The sequence below is a fragment of the Uloborus diversus genome, chromosome 1 (genome assembly GCF_026930045.1).
Source record: "Uloborus diversus isolate 005 chromosome 1, Udiv.v.3.1, whole genome shotgun sequence".
NCBI lineage: Eukaryota > Metazoa > Arthropoda > Arachnida > Araneae > Uloboridae > Uloborus > Uloborus diversus.
Genome location: NC_072731.1, coordinates 53,564,895 through 53,586,782, shown reverse-complemented (window position 1 = coordinate 53,586,782; position 21,888 = coordinate 53,564,895). Strand labels below are relative to the sequence as shown.

At 37.7% G+C, this 21,888-nt stretch overlaps 1 protein-coding gene across 2 annotated transcripts in view; it reads left to right on the top strand.

Annotated features, from left to right (window-relative positions):
* Window positions 1-21,888, top strand: part of LOC129229655 (roundabout homolog 1-like) — a 212,950-nt gene that overhangs the window by 143,604 nt on the left and 47,458 nt on the right. For both annotated transcript variants that reach the window (XM_054864016.1, XM_054864024.1), the window contains exon 2: window positions 9,893-10,228. In XM_054864016.1, the coding sequence (XP_054719991.1) occupies window positions 9,893-10,228 (336 nt within the window). The remainder of the gene's footprint in view (window positions 1-9,892; window positions 10,229-21,888) is intronic.

The window sequence follows — 21,888 nt, the reverse complement described above, 5'->3', positions numbered from 1 at the left end:
ATCAGAGAGCGCACGCGGTACGAAAGGCATAAGTTTAGAACAGCGCTGAATTAAATGGATAATTAAGAGTTTAACTCATAAACGTTTCTAGAATTTGAACCGTTCAGTTCTTGCAGAGAGGTAGTAACTTTTTACTACTTATGCTAAAAAAATGTATTTCTACAAAACAAATTTAATTAAATATAGATACATTTGAATATTCGATGCATTTTACTCGTACATCTCAAATATTATGCATTGTTAGTCCTAAAGAGCAGCTGAAAGTCATTAAAGTGAAACCTTCGTTAATTCACTTTTGATTTTCGCTCTTTAAATATTCTCAGTTCATGATGTTTGAAAAAGAATAAAGAATAACTTCTTCTTTTTTTTCCTGTGTTCACTCGTCTAAACCTATAATTATACAAAAGCAGTTTTCTCAAATCATTTATTGAATAGAGTGATTTCGAAACTACCAAACCATTTATTTAACTGCACTATCACAAAATTGGGTGGGGCGGCAAAATCTTCATTTCAGAAGATCCCACAGAAATAGGGCGCTATTAATATAGTTCTGATGACTTTTACCCGAGTAATTTTTAGCGCCGAGGGCTGAAATTTCAGTATTGCAACGAGTCATGATTTCTAACAAAAGTTACTTTTAAGTATCGTTTTCTTAATTTATTTCTGTTTTTTTATTTCAAAACGGGGCACAAACTGTCACTTGGACCCCACCCTATAACTTCCGGGAAAAAATATTATTGCCATTTCTGCCTGCTGTATCACGTCGTCGCGAAGAGCTATTTAAGTAATTAACTTTTATTTATTGGCACGCAATGGCCGTATCATTCGCGAATATGCGCCCCATTTTAGGCATTTAACTTCGTTAGAAGGATTAAAACCACTCTCGGGGGCTGGGTATTTATACCCATACGAGGACCAGAATTATTTCTGATTAAGGGCTGCACGCGCCCTGTTTAAACACCGCTTGGAATATCTAAACGACTTGGAAGAGAGTTATTGCAGATTGCCTTGGGCTGCATCAGTTCGGTTGAGATTGTGCAGACGGTTCAGTTGTAAGCACGCCAGTTGTGGGTTGTGTCCGGTTTAGAATTCTTCCGGATTTCCGATTAAATAGATCATATCTCTTTTACTAAATGACTGTTGAAATCATCGCTCGATTTAGTCTGGGGAGCAGCTTTGTGACTATTTTTAACCATTCAGATGTACTAAATGATGTTGTCCTTTCGTTCAAAGTTCTGTTTTGGAACTATTAAATATTAACGTTAAGTTTTTGTGTTACGCATTTACCAATTTAAAATAACTTAACCTAAGTAAAAGCGTCCTCTATTTTATATGAGGCAGTGAGAAGCAAAGGGATGTAAGTGGACATTTTTAAGTTTTGAGTAAAACGTGTTTAAAGATAAGGTTATAGGTCGAGTTTCATTGAAAAGTTTTTCCAAATCATGCTGTATAGCAGCACCTAACCAGAACTACTAGTACTATCTCTTGCCCCAAGACAGAGGGATTCAAAGTTCAAAAGTTCAAAGTGCTGTTGCACTTTGAACTTTTGTGAATTAATTAAATTGCTGTATCACTGTATATAATCGCTGTATTACTTAGAATTTAAAAGCTGAAGTTTTAGTAGAAGAAATTATGTTATACTATTATTTATTGCAGCAAAATAAATAATCCAAAACACTTGGTTTAACACTCATCGCGAGCCCTAATATGGTAGTTTATGTACATGTAAGGACTGTCTCAAGCCCCCCTCCAGAAGATATGTTATGGCAGCTCTAGTATACAACATATAAAATAAACAAAACGTTTTATTCGAACCTAAGGTGAAAATCTTAGTTGACTGATCATCATTTTAATAATTTGCCCTCATGTTGAATTCTGTAGAACCGTTGTGCTGTCGCAATCGATCGGACGAACTAATCGAACCAATAAGTGTTGCTGTCGCAATCGAACGAACGGATAAATCAGACCAATAAATATTGCTGATTGCAATCGAACATGAGGGGGTCTTTTTATTTATTTATTTATTTATTTGTGAATCATGGTGATAATTTACAAAGAAGATTTTGAAGTTTAGTCGAATGGAAGTATTAATATAACTCAGACAATGACGATGCCAAACTCACATCATGCTATAGCAAGTGGACGTAAGTATTCTAACATGACACATTATGCCAGCTCGATGTTTAAAAACATTTTATATTTATTGATCAGGTCTAAATTAAGAAAAAGACTATCATCTCCTAAAATGAAATAATACTGAGTTCTAGTTTCTAAAGAGGGTTAAAATTCGCACAGTATTGCTTTTCAAGTGGGCGATCAGAAAATTTTATTTCCACTAGGGGCCTCAACGGAATGTGACCCTCTGAGGTGGCGATGACCTAAAAAGTTCATAAACACGCGCGAAATATTCATTCCGAATCACTTGTAAGAGTCTGCTATCCGAGGTAAAAATTGAAATTGAGAATAATGATTGTTTCGACCGAGAACACAACTGATTCTATTTTAAACTCGGAATAATTGCAGGTTTAATGATACTTTTGTCACAGTTTCATGCAATTCTTACGGGGAGCATGTCCTTGCAACTGAGCATGGCTCTTTGCCAACAACCTATTGCCTTTTATTGATCGGGCTACAGCTTTGTTGTAGGTTCGCTCTCGGCTGATAACACAGGTCTACATATTTTTTGGTGTTTTGAACTTGATAAGTATTCTTAGCTAATTTGAACACGCTGATTCTGAATATGACTTTGATTTGAACTCATCACATCAAGATTTTTCACATAATTAAAAATACCTTATGAGATATTTTGTACTAAAGCAGAAAATTCCCTAAACTTTCTTTCTCCCTCTCTTGCCATATATACGTTTGAAAAATATTGAGTGACTATCAAACGCACTCCTCTCAAAGTTTTTGACCTCGCGACGGCCTTGTTAAAAGAAAATACCTTCATTCACTTCAATTACAGTTGGAGACACCAAGATTATAATATAAGATTTTCATGACTTCAGCTACTCCGAACACCAAATTCTGCATTCGCCACTGCTAGGACGCAAGACTCATTAAAGTGCCGAAATGCATGTTTAATACAGTAGTGACTACCTTTTTTTTTAAATTTTTACAATCATTGTGTTTTACCCGTAAAGAATAAAATAGCTCAAGCTCCTTGAGTTATTATGTAAAATATACATTATATCTACTCATACGAACAAACACAAATACACATACATATATATCGCAATTAATCTGGACCTCGAAGCAATCATCAATGAAAGTGACTTTGGGGAACTCTGGATCCCATCGGAGAGTCGCAGCTCCCTTCAACTTTTATACAATTGGACTCAAGTTGGAAACAAAACAAGCATCTTCATCCTTCATAACCTCTAACTTATATCAAAGCTTCACGATGTTCATTTTCAGTGGATACCATCCCACGTAGACATATTTGGAAACGAGCAAACGGATCGCTTAGCCAAGGAGGGCTGTATTCTCTCGACACCCTCCTCCTCTCTCCTTACCTACTAAGAGCACCAGTCCAAAATTAATCGTCATCTATCAAAGAGTGGAAGATCCCTCCCTCCCACCGGTGGTATGCGGCCAGGATACCGAGCTCTTCTTTTGACCTCAACTGCGATAGAGCGTCTAAATCGGCAATTTCTAGATTAGCAAACAGACATACGAAGAGTCTCGTTCTTTGAGGGCAGAAAAACTTTTGCGGTCTGCTCCAAGTGCAGGGCTCAGCAAGCCTCAACCGAACACATCTTGGACTACTTGGGTCTTACCAAAGAAGACTTATATGCCGCTTCTCTTCTTGTCCTTGATTTCTTAAGGGTCAATGATTTACTGGATCTTGTATGACTCCGTCAGACAACCAGAGGATTAGAAATAACATATATGTAGTATATAGAGGAGGACTCATAGGGCCTCACGGGTTCTTTAGTTGCCGAAAACAGGGTCGCGACGTGAAAAAGGTTGGGAACCACTGCTCTATATAACAGAGATGGACTAGTGCTGTGAGGAAGTCCTTATTTGCCAAAGGATTCCGCAAGCTGGAAAAGTTAAGGAACCCCTGACTTGCAACATACTTCCGTTTAAGCAAGGAGTACCCCCAAGGTGGATGTCCGACTTAGCTGACACAGCGGACTATAAATGGAAGCATCATCTAATGTGTGTATGTATGTTATATACACTAAAACAATAGGTGTATTGCTTGTGAAAAATATTGTCATTAGTAAAAGAAACAGACCTGCGTAGAGAAAGAGTAACTAATTGTGTAGACGGACATGTAAACACAAAGTTAACGTGTAAAAAATCAGCAAAATTACGAACGGATCTGCATTTTGGTAGATGTAGGTTTGGTTTCTAGTGAGTCTTCTGGCCGATATAAAAGAAGTTATCAAGTTGATTAAATATATATTAGGATACATACGACTTAGAAAATGCTCCGCATGGTGGTAATGACATCGAAGGATAAATGGATAGATGACTGGGTAGTTACGTAAAAAGTTAGCAGGTAAGCCAGTAGTAGGTTAATAATGAATAAAGGTAAATGAGGAGGTGAAAAAGATGCTTGTTGAAAGAAATCTTTAGTTTGGTGACTAATGCTCGATTCGTCCAAAGTAAACAAACATTGTTATTGTTAATTTGCTAAATTTATCAACGATCAAACTATTTCTCTGGGTGGGTTGCTAAATTATTCCACTAGTCACCCCTTTTTCCTTCATCCTTTAAATTGAGACTGTTCATGTAACAACAATAATTAGACTGGTATCAACGTCATATTTTATTTCCTTTCGGAAAATAATGGATGTGGCTAGGCTAAAAACAATGAAGGAAAAAAAAGCCACTATTTTTCAAAAGGAAACCGTACGGATTCCATCGTTCGCAGTAAAACCCACCCGACAGCAACTCTACAAAACCCACAATCATCCATTGCCTTCACATTTCTCACCTATGTCCTCTTCCCTTTGAAGAATAAACCTGATCACCAGTTACCATTGGAGGACTGGCACAGAGCTACCGGATTCCTGTGATCAATGGTTCCAAGCCGACATTCGGTTTTGGAAATAGATGGTCTCTTGGCAAGCACAACTCCTTCCAGCACTTTTCAGCATTGGAAATCCATCACGGAACACTTTGAGCAAAAGGGACTTCGCTTCTTTTTCTCCGGGGGGCGTATCGTTGATATATATAGATGGATGGACTTCCATATGCATTTATTCCGCTCGCTATTGATGCTCTAACTTGTATCAGGACTTTCGAGTGGAGTTGAGAGGTTTTGGTCGAAAATGGGATAAGTAAAGCATCGTCTGCTGAATGAATGCTGATGTTAAGATGTATTTAAAACAAGAATACTGCCGTAGAAGGTAACTGGCAGTATCTGCAAAATTTTCATTTTTTTTTTTTTTTTTTTTTTTTTTTTGCATTTTTGTCATCTATTGTACTTAGCTTTATCGTACAAGCTTGCTCGGTTGGTTTTTGCTGAAAATTAAGCTAACAAAACATGCCAAATCCCAACATTTCCCTATTGTTAGTATGGAATCCAAAATGCCTTTCTTGAAATATCTCAAAAACTCATTTCTGCAAATACTGACCTTTACCTTATTCCCATGGCGCAGCTGTTCATTCTTGCTCTAACTAAATTCTGACGAATATAAAACATTAGTGATTTAAACTAAGACTTACCAGAGAAATAACTTGTACCGGGACTTTAGAGTTCGGGTTAAGCGGTTTGATAGAAACTGAGATAAGTAAAGCATTGTCTGAATGAAGCTATATGCTTTGAGAGGAGGGGGGGGGGGTCGTGAAATTATGAGTTTGTGACAAAGGGGAGAGAGAAAGGGGTGACAAAAAGTGCGACGTCATTAATTTGTTTTATAAGAATATGTTTAGAATAAAAGCGCGACATGTGACAAAAGGAAGAAGGAGGTCAAAAGTGTTGAAAATAAGTAGGACCAACAGAAAAAAAAAAATGAACTTCGCATGGTTCCGCCAGTCCATCCGCATGTAGAATCATTTTCTGAGAACAAGCTCTCCAAACCACCTAACTTAAAATAATGAGCTTTACTTTTGCCTTTTGGACGAAATTTTACCAGTTACAAAAATATCCATACTTTTACAGAAATGTCTCTTTGTTGATGTTAAGCAAGTACATTGTACTTTTTAAACTGAAAAGAACTTTATTTACAAAACCCTAATAATTTATCTATGTTCATGTTGTTTCAAATTAATATTTGAGGGTAGCTAGGTAAAATGACTGACTATGGGGGAAATTAATTTTAATATTCTTTAATTCTAACAGCAAACACTGTTGTCTACATTAATGCGTATAAAAATTTGTTAATATCAGCTTCAAGAGAACTTCCTTTTATCTTTTAGACGAGAAGAAAAAAAAAATTACTGTAAGAACGATTACACAAATCGCAACATTCCATGCATTTTTCTTCTCTGAATTTTTTCAAACCAACATGTTAAGTATTAAGAAATTTATTTTGTTCGAAAAGTTCAAGTTTTTTCGTCAAAGAATGGTAATTATTTTCCCGTCGACGAACCAAGAAATTTCCATATTCGAGTTTTTTCTGCAGCCATTTTTTCTCCATTTCGTTATTTTTCTAAGACGAACATAGTTTCTTTTCAAACAGTTGTCTCTGGTATAGGTTAGGTTAGTCATAAAAACAGATGGGCTTAAGATCATTAAAAAGATATCATTCCAGAAATCGTTTTTAGATAATCAGAAACGTTAACTCGGAGATTATGAGTTCAATAAGTAAGGCTTTCCAAGTATTTTTAAGTTCGAATAACCATTTTTTTGCGTTATGTATATTATTTTTAACATCCGAAAAATACCTTTTAAAAAAAGTTAATGTCTCTCAATTAAATATAGCTCGTTCAATAGATTTTATTGAATAAAAAAGGATGATTTCAGTAATGTAATGTCATGTATTTTTATTATTATTGGTTCTTAAATTGTGAAGGAACTAATTGATTTACAGGTTTCATACTTTCTGGCAAGTAAATTCCATTCAGTAATTATTTTCATTGACTAGTTGAATATTTTTTTCTAACTGCAATCAAGTGGGATTTCTATGCTGGAAAATATATTTCGCATGTTTTATTGAAATGGCAATTTGACTATCAGAGTAAGAAGCCCATGTGAGTGAAATTTATTAAATGCAATGGCTGATCGCGAGCGACAATGCTAGATTTCTAAGATTGTTAATACTATAGTTGCGGCAAAGAGCTAACCTGGCAGATTTGTGAAGACCCGAGGTTGGGCCCGAACTCATTGGAATTAAATGGATTTTGAGGACTTCTAAAATGTACCTGAAAAAAGGACTTCATGTCTGATTCCTTTGTATAGTTATTACTGGTTTATTATTTTTTTAATAAAAATAAATAAATCAGTATAGTTTTTAAAAAAAGGTGGGAGAGCTTTTAGTAACTAAATCTATTTAAAGTAAACTCCCGATTATCGGCGGCCGGATTATCCGCGGGTCTTTTCACAATTTTTACATTCACAATATTGTTGAAAAAACTTCAATCACAAATTAAGAAAAAGTTTTCTAAAGTGTAGAAACAAAAAAAAAAAAAAAAAACCTAATCGACTTTTTTGTAAAAATTAAAGATATGTACTAATATTATTGTCATTAATTTTTTTCAACTTATAATTGCGTTATTGTCCGTTTTTTGACATTTTTTGCAGTCAATGTTATCGTTTTTAGCTGTAATTAAAATGTATTTTAATACTCTAGTATCTTTTTTTTACCTATTATTCGGATTATTCACGGTTTTCGCTTGTCCGCGGTTACCGTGCGACCCTATTCCACGGATAATCGGGAGTTGACTGTATTTTAATAGGGAAGGATATGTCGATTTATATTGACATAAAACTTTGTATCTACCGCTTTTTTAAAGTAGCTCAATCCTCTTGGAACATTTCAACTTTTGAGTTACTAGTACCGATGTTAAATGTTAAGAGTTTTTATGCACTTCAGTTTAATCTTTCTGTTTTAGTTTTAGAAAATGTCAGGATAGAAAAGACGAAATTTAAATAGGGAGGATGTGTAGTGTGTTACTTTTCTGCTGCGCTTATCCAATTATTTCTAATGGTATTTTAAAAAAAAGTAATTCGATCAAATGTTCAAAAAGAAAAGGGAAATAAATAAATAAACTAAAACTGCCAGCATGCTAGAAAAAGCTTTAGCAGAAAATTTAACGCTTTTTTCTGCAATTTCTTCCACCTTTACTTAGAGATTTACCCGACCTTTTTATTTTATACGACGACTTAGAGATTTACTTGGTAGTATAGGAAACAATAACTACCAGAAGACATTAAAGCAAATTACATTCCTTAGCTTAACTGTATTGCACCTTTTATGCCGTCTACGAACAGTAAACATAAGCAGCAAAAGCTTTAATAACGAATTCTACTATCCTTTAATCTCATTGCCACAGATGGAAATCGTTCTTGTTGCGTAAAGGGGAAGTTTCAATCTGGCAACATTTTATGATTCAGTCACCAAATTGGTCTCCAGTCTTCATAAAACTTGGATATCGTTATGTATTAAGACAAGTCTGCAGTATTTAGTTTATTACCATTTTGAGGCACGTGGAATTGGATCCGTGAAATGTTGTTGCATCGGTTATTGCAGTCTAGGTGCTTGTAAGGAAATGGATGTTCGTAATAATGTTCCGATAAAATGATTATTCTGATAGTGAGGTACGATACATAAAATCGATCTGTTCATACTATTCCAAAAAGTTTTTTTTTTTTTTTTTTTTTTTGAGCAATCACATTGCTTATTGTTCTCATTTGACTGTTTTGATGTTCCTATGATTTTATTTTTTCCCCCCGCCTCCCTTTGCAGCGCCACTGTCGACCGGTCCCTGCCGATGTTGCTCCTCTAGCGAAAACCGTCTCCAGGTTGCGTCCATATTCTACACACAGATTCACATACATACATACACACACATACATACACACACATACATACACACACATACATACACACACACATACATACACACCTACCCCCACACACATACCCATATACTCATGCCTACACAGACACAAACACACATGCCTACATACACATACACACACGTGATTGCAAAAAAACATAATTGGAATTCCTGATGTCAAAATTCAAATTAATTTTCTTTTCTTATTTTTTTAATTATTATTATTATTTTAATATCAAGCTTGAATGTACCGATTTTTTAAAGTATTGATTGTGATCCATATAAATCGATTGTTCTACTCTTTAATGGAAATGATTGATATATTTTTTTTCTTTTTTGTATTCTTCAGAGTTTTCTGTTCATAGCTTTCCGGAATTTGGATAGTTAAAACATAGATTTAGGTTTTTATTAAACGGAATATTATTTATTTATGAAATTAGTCAGTGTTTTTGAAAAGACACTAGATTTGTTTTTATCACAAAAAAAAAAAAGATGCATTCGAAAAAGGATAACAAACAAACTTTTCTAGCCGTTCAGAAGGAATTAAAAGCATTTATTTGATGCACGAAGAATTGGTTTTAGTCTAACCTGCTGAGAAATATTGTATAATCTACGCTGGATACAATGTTTTTTTTTTAATCTTGATACTGAAGTGTGAGAAAGCATAAAAAGTTCTTTTTATCTTTCTATTACAATGGCAAGGGACTCAACAACATAGTGGCCACGAGGCGGATCCAAAAAAGGCACGTAAAATATTTTACGTGGTTCTGTTCCTCTCTGATGGGTCCCAAAACTGCATTGGAACGCTCCCCCCCCCCCTCAATCTATAAATCTGCCATGGCATGCCAAGATTCTTCCGCTGCCGTTTTCTAAAACTGTACCGAGCTTCTAGTACCTTCGTTTTTTGTGAAATTTTCCGAATTTTTCTTTCCAGGATGTTGTTCCGGTCAGGTGATGCTGGGCGACAGCCGCGACGTGATCGAGGGCGACACCCTTCGACTGCCCTGCCGCTTCCATTCTGCCCTGGCCTCGAGCACCACCCAGTACTTCTGGAGTCGGGACAACAAGAACGGCAAAGACAACGCGGCCATCAACGCCGCCGCCCTCGACCCCCACTATAACATCGACTTCAGCCCACAGGAGGGCAAGTACGACCTGCTCATCTCCAAAGCCAACTACGACAAGGACAACGGCAAGTTCGAATGCTGGCTGAAGGAAGGCGGGAGCGGAGTGGACATATACAGCGTGTCTTACGTCGTGACAGTCCTCAGTGAGTACTTGCTTCTTACGATATCTCCAACTACGCCCCATCTTTTAGTTCTAGGCATTTCCCCACTTGGTTCTTATTGGCCGTGACAATCGCTGAAACACATGGCAACAAAGAGGGAGCTGAAGGCAATCCCTGTTTTCCATTTTTCCAACCAAAATGTCCATTGATTGATGGATTCACAGGATTGGGTTCAGCACCTCTTGTGGTCAAAATGGGCGACATGTCATTGATTGGTGGATACGCAGGATTGGGTTCAGCACCTCTTGTGGTCAAAATGGGCGAGATATGAAGTTTCACATTTTTCGAGAATAAAAGCCCGTAAGAATCAGGTAGAGCCATGCTCTAGGCCAGCAGTCCGGCAGAAGGTCAAAAACTGAACCCCCCAAAATAGTTTGAAAGTCTAAATTTAACTGCACAACAAAATTAAAACTTTAAGCTTGTCAGCTCTACACTAGAACTATCTAGAAATTTTTAGTTCAGTGAGTGGGCTTATGTTCGATACCAATATTCGTATTGTATGCGATGGTTCGATGTACCTTTGTTAACAGTTTGTTAAATACAACAGTACATCTATTTATCACTTCTTCTAACCAATTAACGTGGCATCTTATGGTAAAACTTAAGGCTTTATGCTAAAAGGTCGAGTGAAGGGTATAAATGGACAAATTCACGAGCTTAGGTCAGAATTGCCGCATACGCTCTCTTGAATACACAAACGTTCCTTGTTACTGTTCAAAGTTTTTCAAGGAAAATGTGTGACCTTATGTGAGGAAAACCGTATATAGAATTAAAAATTTACTATGATTAATATTTGCTGTTCATAATTTTCGATAATTAATGACTACATCGACTGTACCAAGTAGCTAAAAATTTTTAGTTATTCCAATCATAGCGCACATTTTTGACTTGATTGAATCATGAATACATTAACTAAGTAGCGGAAAAGCTTCATAGTAATGATATGTTTTTTAATTATATCAGACCATAACACTTACGCCTACAAGTTCACCTATTGCATATAAAATAAGATATCGATCTCTCGAAAAAGATTAATCGCGACATCATCTTGGCACATTTTTGCTGATTACCAATGAAAAACGTGAACTAAATTTGAAGATTTCTGACCGCAATTGTATGGAATCTGTCTTTAGGAGTTTTTACGCAGCGTAAAATGATTGAAAACTAAGTGTATTACGTTGTAAAAAAAAAAAAAAAAAAAAAAAAGACTATTTTTATTACTATGTCGTTAAAAAGTCTAGAAATTTCTGTTTTGCTAGATCATTAATATTTTATCATCTGGTTAGTGAGCTTAGAGGTCAAAGAAATGAATTTTGCAGACAATACTTCATTTCAAATATATTTTTTTCATTCCATTTGAGCCTTGGTTTTGCTATTTTGTAGTAGGATGTCGATGTTTAAAAAAAATGTCAATGTGTGTTTTTTTTTTTTTTTTTTTGAGTGGTTTATTGAAGTCGATCTTAGCTTAGCATCGGTACTTTGCCCAGTGATTGTATGCTATCAATTTTTTGATTCTGAATGAAAAGAACCCTCACCATAGAACAAAAAACTGATAGTTATTCTTCGGAGAATTAAGCACTGACGAAACATAATAAAGCAATTATTAGTTATATCTTGGCAACATCTGTGCTAGCGTTTTCCTCGAGATTTGTTTTTTGTTTTAATCAGTTTTCGGAAAAAGTAGATATTATGTTCGGAAAGTTAGGCTTCTGTTAAAAATCATTACAATCTACAAATAATTACCCGCACTACCTAAGAATGTATTTAAAAAGAGTTTTGTTACGTATATATACATTTTTTTAATTCATAATTCCACTGAAGATATTAGAGTTTTCTGTAATAGAAAATTAAAAACACTCAGCATGTGAATAATGTTTCCAAAAGCAGTCTATAATGTCAAAACTCATGTGCGATTTATTCTTTTAAGTATTCGTTTTATTTTGCTTTGTTTCAATGAAGAACCAATTTGACCAAAAATTTTTCGAGCGCCATAACCCCAAACTATCGTACTCAAAGAACCATAAAATAAATAATCCATTTTGAGCGCAGAGTTAAACCAACTGGATATCAAATGACTTTATTATTAGCTTCTATTTTTTAAATGTATCATATTCAGTTACCTTTTAACAGCTGGAGATAGAAATGACTAGGCTTAAGCCATTCTGGTATTTGAACTCTTACATTCCACACCAGATGACTTTCCGCAGAAAAAAAAAATAATAAAAGTAGCCTTCCCTGGCGTTAAATGAAGCTTGAAAACAGAACTATTCGAAGAGAAAAAAAGAACTCTAAAGGATCGAAAAATGCCACACTTTTGGTTTTTATTTTAAAGTGACTTGGCACCCATTGGCTAGGTTATAAAATAAGGAGTTTACACTAGCTTGAGAAAAAGATTCTTAAACATGTTTGATGAACTACGTTACGTAAATACTGAATAGTAGGTTCCGTAGGCTTGAGGCTATTCTGTAAGGTAAACTTTTTGCATGGTTGGTTCACTGCAATTAAATTGAAGAGTGTGTGTGTGAACTGAACTGAAGAAGCTACGTACGCAACCCATAATAGCTTGCTAAATCGATTTTAAAAGATTGATAATGTTAAATCATTTCGAATCGCTTGTCATTGTGCCAAACGTTTAACCCTCAAGCCTGGTTAACCTAAACATTCAGGTTACAAAACACGTGTCCATACTTTTCAACTTGTTCATGTTAAGTGTTGCCTTGTTAGTCAACTTTTACCAGTGTTCAATCAAGTTGTTTGAAGTTAAACTTTCCTCTATTTCAAAAAAAAAAAAAAAAATGGGAGAGGGGAATAGAAATACAGACATTTTTATCACAGATGGATTAAGACGGAAAACGTATTTAACGAAAAGTTCAAACGGCAAAAGTTCAAGACAAAATTTACTGCATTGTGTTCTACTGGATTTGCATTGCATTTTTGTGCGTCCGTTTTTGAACTACCCGATTCTAATCCCGACTTAGTTTATAAAAATTAATGAAGTCTGTAAACGTTGTTCTTCTGCTAATGCAGTGTCAATGCAGAGAAAACAACCTGTTTTTGCTTTCATACCGGGAGTTCTCAATCTGGGTGCCTCAGCTCTCTGGGGTGCCGCGGGAAAACTCCAGAGAAGGTTGAAGACGCAAGATGTACCATGAAGTGTTCAATATATATTGTAACGGATTCGGTGCGACTTCCACTTTCTTGAAATGAAGACACAGTTCTTGATAAAAACACAGGAAATTTATTTACACTATGTACAGGGAAGATCTTCAACAACTGCTAAATTATTCATCAGCAATTAAGCAATTATCACACAACACCGTAAACTCAACGTTTACACACGTATTTACTTCCAAATACGAAAACAACACAGCGAAATGCCTCGCTATAAACAGAGCAAAATGTTCTCAGTTCGAAATATCAACCGAAACTGACTGTTTATCCATCGCTAACGGCTTAAATACACCGAAAAGAATTTTCCACAACATTCTACACGTTTCTTTCGGCTTCCCGAAATGCGTAGACCGTTATCAATGAAAAGAAAAATAAAATAGGGGTCGTATACTTTAGCCGAATGAAAAAGGGGTTGTATATTCATTACGGGAAACTATTTACAGGTTACGTTACTACAATAATTACTATTTACAGGATTTGTAACATTGCCCCCTTCCTAAGGACTGCACGTCCCGGGCAGTACAATCCCCAGAAAGGGTGCCAAACTTCTATCACATGTTCACAAATACACACATTAAATAATAATCAATAATGCATAGGAAACACAATAATAACAAGAAATATTACTAAACATTAAAAGCAAAAAAATTATCTACAAATAAGATGTTATCAACCATGGTTGTTTACGTAATAATCATGAACTCTGGCCATAGTATGGGGCTAACCGATCATAATGTACAACCCTAGGTTTTGCATTAGGTGATTTTTGGATCCTCACTACGACGTCATTTATTCGTTTAAGGACTTAGTAGGGTCCATCCCAATGCGACTGCAATTTGGGTGACAGACCTTTCCGTCGGATGGGATTCCATAACCAAACCTTGTCGCCTTCGTTGAATTCATGTCCAGTAGACCTTGTGTCGTATCGGGTCTTCATCTTCTCTGCCGCGATGTTGATTCGCTCTCGTGCGAAGTTATGAACGTCTTCCAACCGGGCCTGGAGATCCTGGATGTACTCCTCAGGCGATGAAGGCGCATCCGGAGGACGACCGAAGACGAGATCACAAGGTAGCCGAAGCTCTCGTCCGAAGAGCATCTGAGATGGGGCATATCCGGTAGTCTCGTGGACAGCACTGCGGTAGGCCAGCAGGAACAAAGGTAGCTTCTTGTCCCAATCCTGTTGATTTCTGGATACCATAAGTGAGAGATTATTGAGGATTGTGCGGTTAAATCTCTCCACCATGCCGTCCGATTGTGGGTGTAGTGGTGTTGTCCTAGTTTTCTCAATTCCGAAAATTTGACATAGGCCCTTAAACACAGCAGAGATGAAATTCCTCCCTTGATCGGAATGAATCTGCAAAGGTGTTCCGTATCTCGAGATCCAATGTTGGACTAGAGTCTCTGCTACGGTGGTAGCCTCTTGATCTGGAATGGGATATGCTTCCGGCCATTTGGTGAAGTAGTCGATGGAAACAAGAATGTATTTGTTCCCATCAGCAGTTCTTGGTAGAGGACCCAGGATGTCGATCCCAATTCGTTCGAAAGGAGCTCCAACGTTGTACAGATGTAGCTTCCCTCTGCTTCTCTTCTTCGGTCCTTTACGAGCAGCACAGGCGTCACAAGAATGGCACCACTTCTCCACGTCATCCTTCGCCTTGCTCCAGAAGAAGCGCTCCCGAACTTTATTGAGGGTTTTCAAGACACCAAAATGTCCTCCAGTCGCACTACTATGTATTTCTTTCAGAACATCTGAAATCCTTGATCGGGGAAGTAGTAACTGCCACCTAGATGCTTTGCCGTCATCAGATTCCCATTTCCGGTGTAGCACGCCGTTCCGTAAATGGAGTGAGTTCCATAAAGCCCAGTATCTTTTTGTTGCAGGACTAAAGATGGAAACGTCCTGCCAGCTAGGTCGCCGACTGTCACTCTCCATGAACTCCAAAATTGGTTTTATGTCGGGGTCTTCAAGTTGATCTTTTCGAACTTGGTCGTCACTCCATGGATCAGGTTCTGAAGATGTTGGAGTCACTGTCACCTGATAGGCGGTAGGGCTAGTCGTTCCATACTGTTTCTCGATTCGGGAACAATAGTGGCAGTTCTCAGGACAGGGTCTCCTTGATAAAGCGTCAGCATTACCGTGAGATAACCCTTTTCGATGCTTGATCTCCATGTCATATTCCTGGAGCCGCTGTATCCATCTGGCTATCTGGCCTTCCGGATTTTTGAAGTTCAAAAGCCAAGTTAATGAGGCATGATCTGTCCGAAGCAGAAATTTTCGGCCGTAGAGGTAATGATGGAAGTGTTCTACAGCTTTCACTATGGCCAGTAACTCCTTTCTGGTGACGCAGTAATTTCGCTCCGACTTTGATAAGCATTTGCTCCAGTAAGCGATGACATGTTCATTTCCGTCAATTTCTTGGGATAAAACAGCTCCGATTCCCTCGTTGCTCGCATCAGTGTCTAGGATGAAGGATTTTTCAGGCTGAGGATAGGCGAGGATAGGCGTTGATGTTAAAGCCTCCTTCAGTCGTAGAAATGCATCTTCGCATTCTTTTGACCATTCAAACTTTTGCTTGCTCTCCGTCAGCTTATGCAAAGGTCGTGCAATGTTGGAAAAACCCTTCACAAACTTCCTGTAGTACGTGCAGAGCCCCAGGAAACTTCGCAACTGATGGATGTTTTCGGGACGACTCCAACTCCTGACCGCAGATACCTTCTCTGGATCGGTTTGTACACCCTCAGAAGAGATGATGTGACCAAGGTAGTTCACTTCCCGGCGGAACAAATTACATTTGGACGGGCTTAACTTCAGATTGGCTTCCTTAAGCTTTTGCAGCACCTTCCTAAGATTTGCCAGATGTTCTTCGAAGCTGCGTCCCACGATGATGATATCGTCTAAGTAGACCAGACAGGATTCGTAGGAAAGTCCTCTTAACACTGTCTCCATAAGACGCTCGAACGTAGCTGGTGCATTGCAGAGGCCGAAGGGCATCACTTTAAACTGCCATAAGCCTTGTCCAGTTGTAAACGCTGTCTTCTCTCGGTCATCAGGGTGTATCTCAACCTGCCAGTAGCCGCTCTTCAAGTCCAGGGTCGAAAACCACTTGTGTCCGGAAAGAGTGTCTAAGGTGTCGTCTATCCGTGGAAGAGGGTAACTGTCTTTCTTGGTGATTTCATTCAGTCGTCGGTAATCGACACAAAATCTGGTGGAGCCATCTTTCTTTCGGACCAAGACGATGGGAGAGGCCCAAGGACTGGATGACGGTTCGATTACATCATTCTCCTTCATCTCTTTCAGAAGGGTTTCAACCTCTTCCTTCTTAGCGAACGGTAGTCGTCTTGGATGCTGTTTAATAGGGGGGTGTTCTCCAGTGTAAATCCTATGCTGCGTTAAATTCGTACGGCCAACATCCTCCGATGTAGATGAAAACAGATGCTTGAAGTCGTCCACCAATTGTTCCGCAGCAGTTCTTTGATCCTTCGATAAGGGTGCACTCCCAATTAACTTCGATGTCAAGGACTCAGAAGACACAGTCTCGGGGGAATTGATTCTTCTAATGATGCAGTTTACGGGAGTACAAGTTGCTAACACTTCGCCTTTCCGGATATTCCTTGGCCTTTCACTCACGTTGGCGACTCTCACAGGAATTACATCCTTAGAAAGGTCCACAAGCGTAGATGCTACCAGCACTCCTTTTGGGTTATTGCTTAAGTTGGGGTATTCAATGAGTCCAAATCTAAAACTATTGCTTTCTTCAATGGAGCCGGGTATTAATGATTCTGACCTTGAGGGAATTGATAAATCTGTTTGGGCAATTATTTGATGAGCGGATTTTACATCACTTTCTGCGGGAAAGACTGCTATGTCTTCTCTCGTCGAGTGCAGCTCGTTAGTCTTGAAGTCGAGAGTGAAGTCATATTTCTTCAAAAAGTCCAATCCGAGAATGAAGGGGTCCGTGATATTAGCTACGAATGCCGTATGATGGTAGGTGGCACTCCCAAACACTATTTCCAAATCCACTTTACCGTCAATCTCAATTTTGTCACCTGTCACAGTCTGGAGACTTACGCGTGGCGATGTCCACAGCAGTTTCAATCCAAATTCACGAGCCACATCTGTCCTAATGATTGTCACATTGGCTCCAGTGTCGACAATCAGTCTGCAGGGGTTCCCATTTACATGTGCGTAAATGAAAAGTCCATCACTGCCACTACTAGAAGAGGAAATCTGCAGAGCTCTAGTGGTGGTGATTTCCTTCCCTCGCGTAGCTTGGCGAGCCGGACAACTCCTTCGCAGGTGTCCTTCACTACCGCATTTCCAGCACTTCTGCTCTTGTTTCTTTTGGGCTGTTATGCTGCTCAGATGTCTTGTCAAGTCACCGAGTTGTCTCTCAAGTTCAGCGAGGTGGGACGACCTGGAATCAGACTCAACAGCTTCCTGAGTCCGGATTAGATGGCGATCCACACGGGTTGCTTCTTGGGCGGCCTCGTATCTCATCGCATACACAACAGCAGAATTCAGGTCTTTGACATCCGCCATCCGTAGAGCTTTCTGGATTTCCGGATCTCGAACCCCGTCGATGTAGTAGTTGAGTGCCAGGTTGTCTCGAACATCCGCAGGACAGTCGCAAAAAGCAAGATGAGACAGTCTCTCGACGTCCGCCGCTAGCTCTTGCAGGGTTTCCCCGGTTTTCTGGAAATGGAACTTCTACTGGAGTCGGCTGAAATCTTTCTGGCACTTCTCACCGAAGCGAAGCTCCAACGCAGATGTGAGGGCGGCGAAATCCAGGCGCTGGCCGTCCGGAAGGTTCTGAAGAATGTCCGCTGCGTCACCTCTCAGGGATGCTGCAAGATGGCAGGCCTTGGTAGCAGAGTCCCATCCGTTCGCTTCCGCCACTATCATGAACTGAGTTTTGTAAACCTGCCACGAAGTTTTCCCATCAAATGTGGCAAGTTTAATGGACGGTCGAGCAACCGATGTGGGAGCGCCAAACTGTACAGAGCTGCTTTCCGCGGTCGCCAATCTCCTTTCCACGTCCTTAAAGATCTCTTCTTTAAGTAGATGAAATCTTCTATCTTCATCTTCAAATTTATTTTCTACAGCATTGAATCGGCTTTCAACGGTATCAAATTTTTCTTCAATAGCATCAACTCGATGCTCTATGTCATTAAATTTATTTTCCATCACAGTCTTTACCGAAATAAGGTCGTTTTTGATTTCTTCTTGGTTAGACGTTAAGTCCTTTTTCAGCACCGTTAAATCGCTTTTTAACTGGTCTTGATTTGCCAACATACTTGCAGTCAGATCACTTTTTAATTGTTCTTGATTAGCCGCCATACTTTCGCTCAAGTCACTTTTCACAGCATTAATTGCTTCCAGAAGTTGTTTTAATTGTTCATCCATTGCGCGAGTAATCACCATAAAAATAAAGTCCAAATTTAAAAAGTCTTTATGAAAAAAAAAATGTCCAAAGTCACACTTACTGCAAGAAAGTCCTGAAGTAGCCCCACGTTGGGCGCCAATTGTAACGGATTCGGTGCGACTTCCACTTTCTTGAAATGAAGACACAGTTCTTGATAAAAACACAGGAAATTTATTTACACTATGTACAGGGAAGATCTTCAACAACTGCTAAATTATTCATCAGCAATTAAGCAATTATCACACAACACCGTAAACTCAACGTTTACACACGTATTTACTTCCAAATACGAAAACAACACAGCGAAATGCCTCGCTATAAACAGAGCAAAATGTTCTCAGTTCGAAATATCAACCGAAACTGACTGTTTATCCATCGCTAACGGCTTAAATACACCGAAAAGAATTTTCCACAACATTCTACACGTTTCTTTCGGCTTCCCGAAATGCGTAGACCGTTATCAATGAAAAGAAAAATAAAATAGGGGTCGTATACTTTAGCCGAATGAAAAAGGGGTTGTATATTCATTACGGGAAACTATTTACAGGTTACGTTACTACAATAATTACTATTTACAGGATTTGTAACAATATGTTATGTGGGTTTATCAAATAAGGTCATTCAGACCAGTGAGGTCATATTCCTTTTTTTTTATGTAGCACAGTAAAAAATTGTTAGATCGTTTTTGATGTTATCAAATGTGGTTTAATATAGATTTATTGCTATTAAAGACTTTCAATTCGTGTTAGTTTGATAGTACTTTTTGGCGTTTTGTCTTCAAATCTGCTTGAAGTAATCATTGCTCACATTTTTCTTTATAAGGATCCATTTACCTAACAAGAAAAAATCGCTTTTGTTGGCTAAAATTGCTGGAAAACATAATTGGAACTTAAAGTTTCACTTGGTTTTATTTTTTCCTTAGTTTTTATGAGTCATCCGATGAATATGCAAAGACCGCAGTTGTTCAATTATAAAGGAGTGAGATACCAGCTTTTGATCCTTAGGGTAGCCTTATTTGGCACACTTATGCACTTATCTCAAAAAATACGGGGTTCCACAAGAAAATTCTAATTCCTCAAAGGGTGCCGCGAGTCGGAAAAGTTTGACAACCCCCTTTTTATACGATTTTTATTTCATTTAGTACTAGTGGTACCCGCACGGCTTTGCCCGTAGTAGAAAATTAAAAGATCATTTGATTCGCCTGTATATTTACAAATAATGGATGATGAATTTCTCGCCAATTTGCTATGGCTATTTGCTCGCTCATGTTATGGTTCCACGTTATGATAATTTTCTGGGTAAAATTTTCTTAAAATTAGAATATAAAATGAACAAAATCGAATTTTCGAAAAATTACTTCGAGGTGCACACCCCCATACTACAAACTATCATGAAAATCGGCTGAACGGTTTAGGCGCTGTGTGCGTCACAGAGATCCCAATATCCAGACATAGAGACTTTAAGTAAAGAAACAGCATAATATCCATGCAACTTTTGCAATTTCTTATATTAATTTTGATATTAATTTCTTCAAAATTGTTATCCTCTCTTTTCGTTATTATTATAAATATTGTTCACTAAAAACATAACATGAAGTATACTTATTTTGTAAATGTGTACATGCTGTAATTAATGTTTGGAGTGAATTCTAGCATTCCCATAAGTGTTTTGCTGTACAGTCTGTTTTGCAATGCAGTCTGTTTCTAGTGAATATAAATTTGTGAATATATTTTTAACCGCGAATAGCTTTCCCATGTAAACTTCGAATTCGCAGAGCATTCACGCTCCCGGAATTCATATTTTTGTTCAATCGACCCACTCCCTCCCCTCTTTTCGTGAAATCGAACTTCGAACGATCGATGGGGACTAAATCGAACGTACAAATGAATGAGGTCACTAGAGAAAACCGAAGTGCGGATCCTGTCGTGATTTACAGGGACAGAAAAACTCGGCAACTCCGAGGGCAGAAAGGAAACAAAGAGAAAAAATATATATCAATTCTTTTGGAATCTTATTCGAAATAGATTCCAGTTGTCATTTTATACCCTCATCCCCCCTTTCAGCCGATATTAGCGGTAAAAACTCCGAGACAGGGTTGCCAGAGATGACGAACAAAATTAGTGATATTTATTGGCTCTGCAGAACTGGAGGGACATTTCAGTGGAGGCATTTGTCGCTTCATTTTGGTTGTCATTCCGTGAGAGCTATTAAAGGGCTGATGAAAGGCGGAAAAAAATCACAGTAAAAATTTTGTTATTAGGGATGGAAAACTTTTTTTTTTCTTTTTAGAGTGAAGTCTTTTTTTTTTTTCTTCTTTTTCTTATGGTAGCTTTTCATTGTCTCCCTTTTTATATGTAGAATTACTTGCTGTAAATAATTTACCGCAACTCCATCATATTCTTGCCCTGTATTCAAATATACATACCACATTAGACATTACCCTGATTTTTGGAAGGATCCGTAATAACGTGTACGAAAGAAAAGAAAAAAAAATTAGACAGATGGTCTATGAGACAAAAAAAAAATTTAAAAAATGAAAACCTATGATCTAGAGCTCGCCCATTTTGAAAAGAAAAATAAGTTTTATTGTCTAATCGCCAATTCTGGGATCAATTCTATCTCCCTGTTTTTTGTATTATAACTATAAATGAATTGATGAAGTCTGTAAAAGTTGTTTTTCTGCTAATGCAGTGTCAATGCGGAGAAAACAACTCGTTTTTCCTGCAATACCTATTTTACTGTGATAAATACAAAGCTTTCGTTACGGCTGTTGTATTTCTTACTCTTTTGAAATAAATTTCAACAAGTGTTTTCTGTTTCATTTTTGTTATTAGTGTTATTATTGGTCATTTTTTTTTTTGTTTTGTTTAAAAAGAATGATCTAAAACTTAGGCCGCTTCACATGTAATCACAATGTCATTCTTATGTTTACATGTAAAAAAAGGATTTATTATTTCGTTTATAATGTTCTTTTTTGATTTAATTTAACAGTTTTCTCATTTTAGGAAGAAAAATAACTTCTAGTAAAATTTTATGATAAACATATTT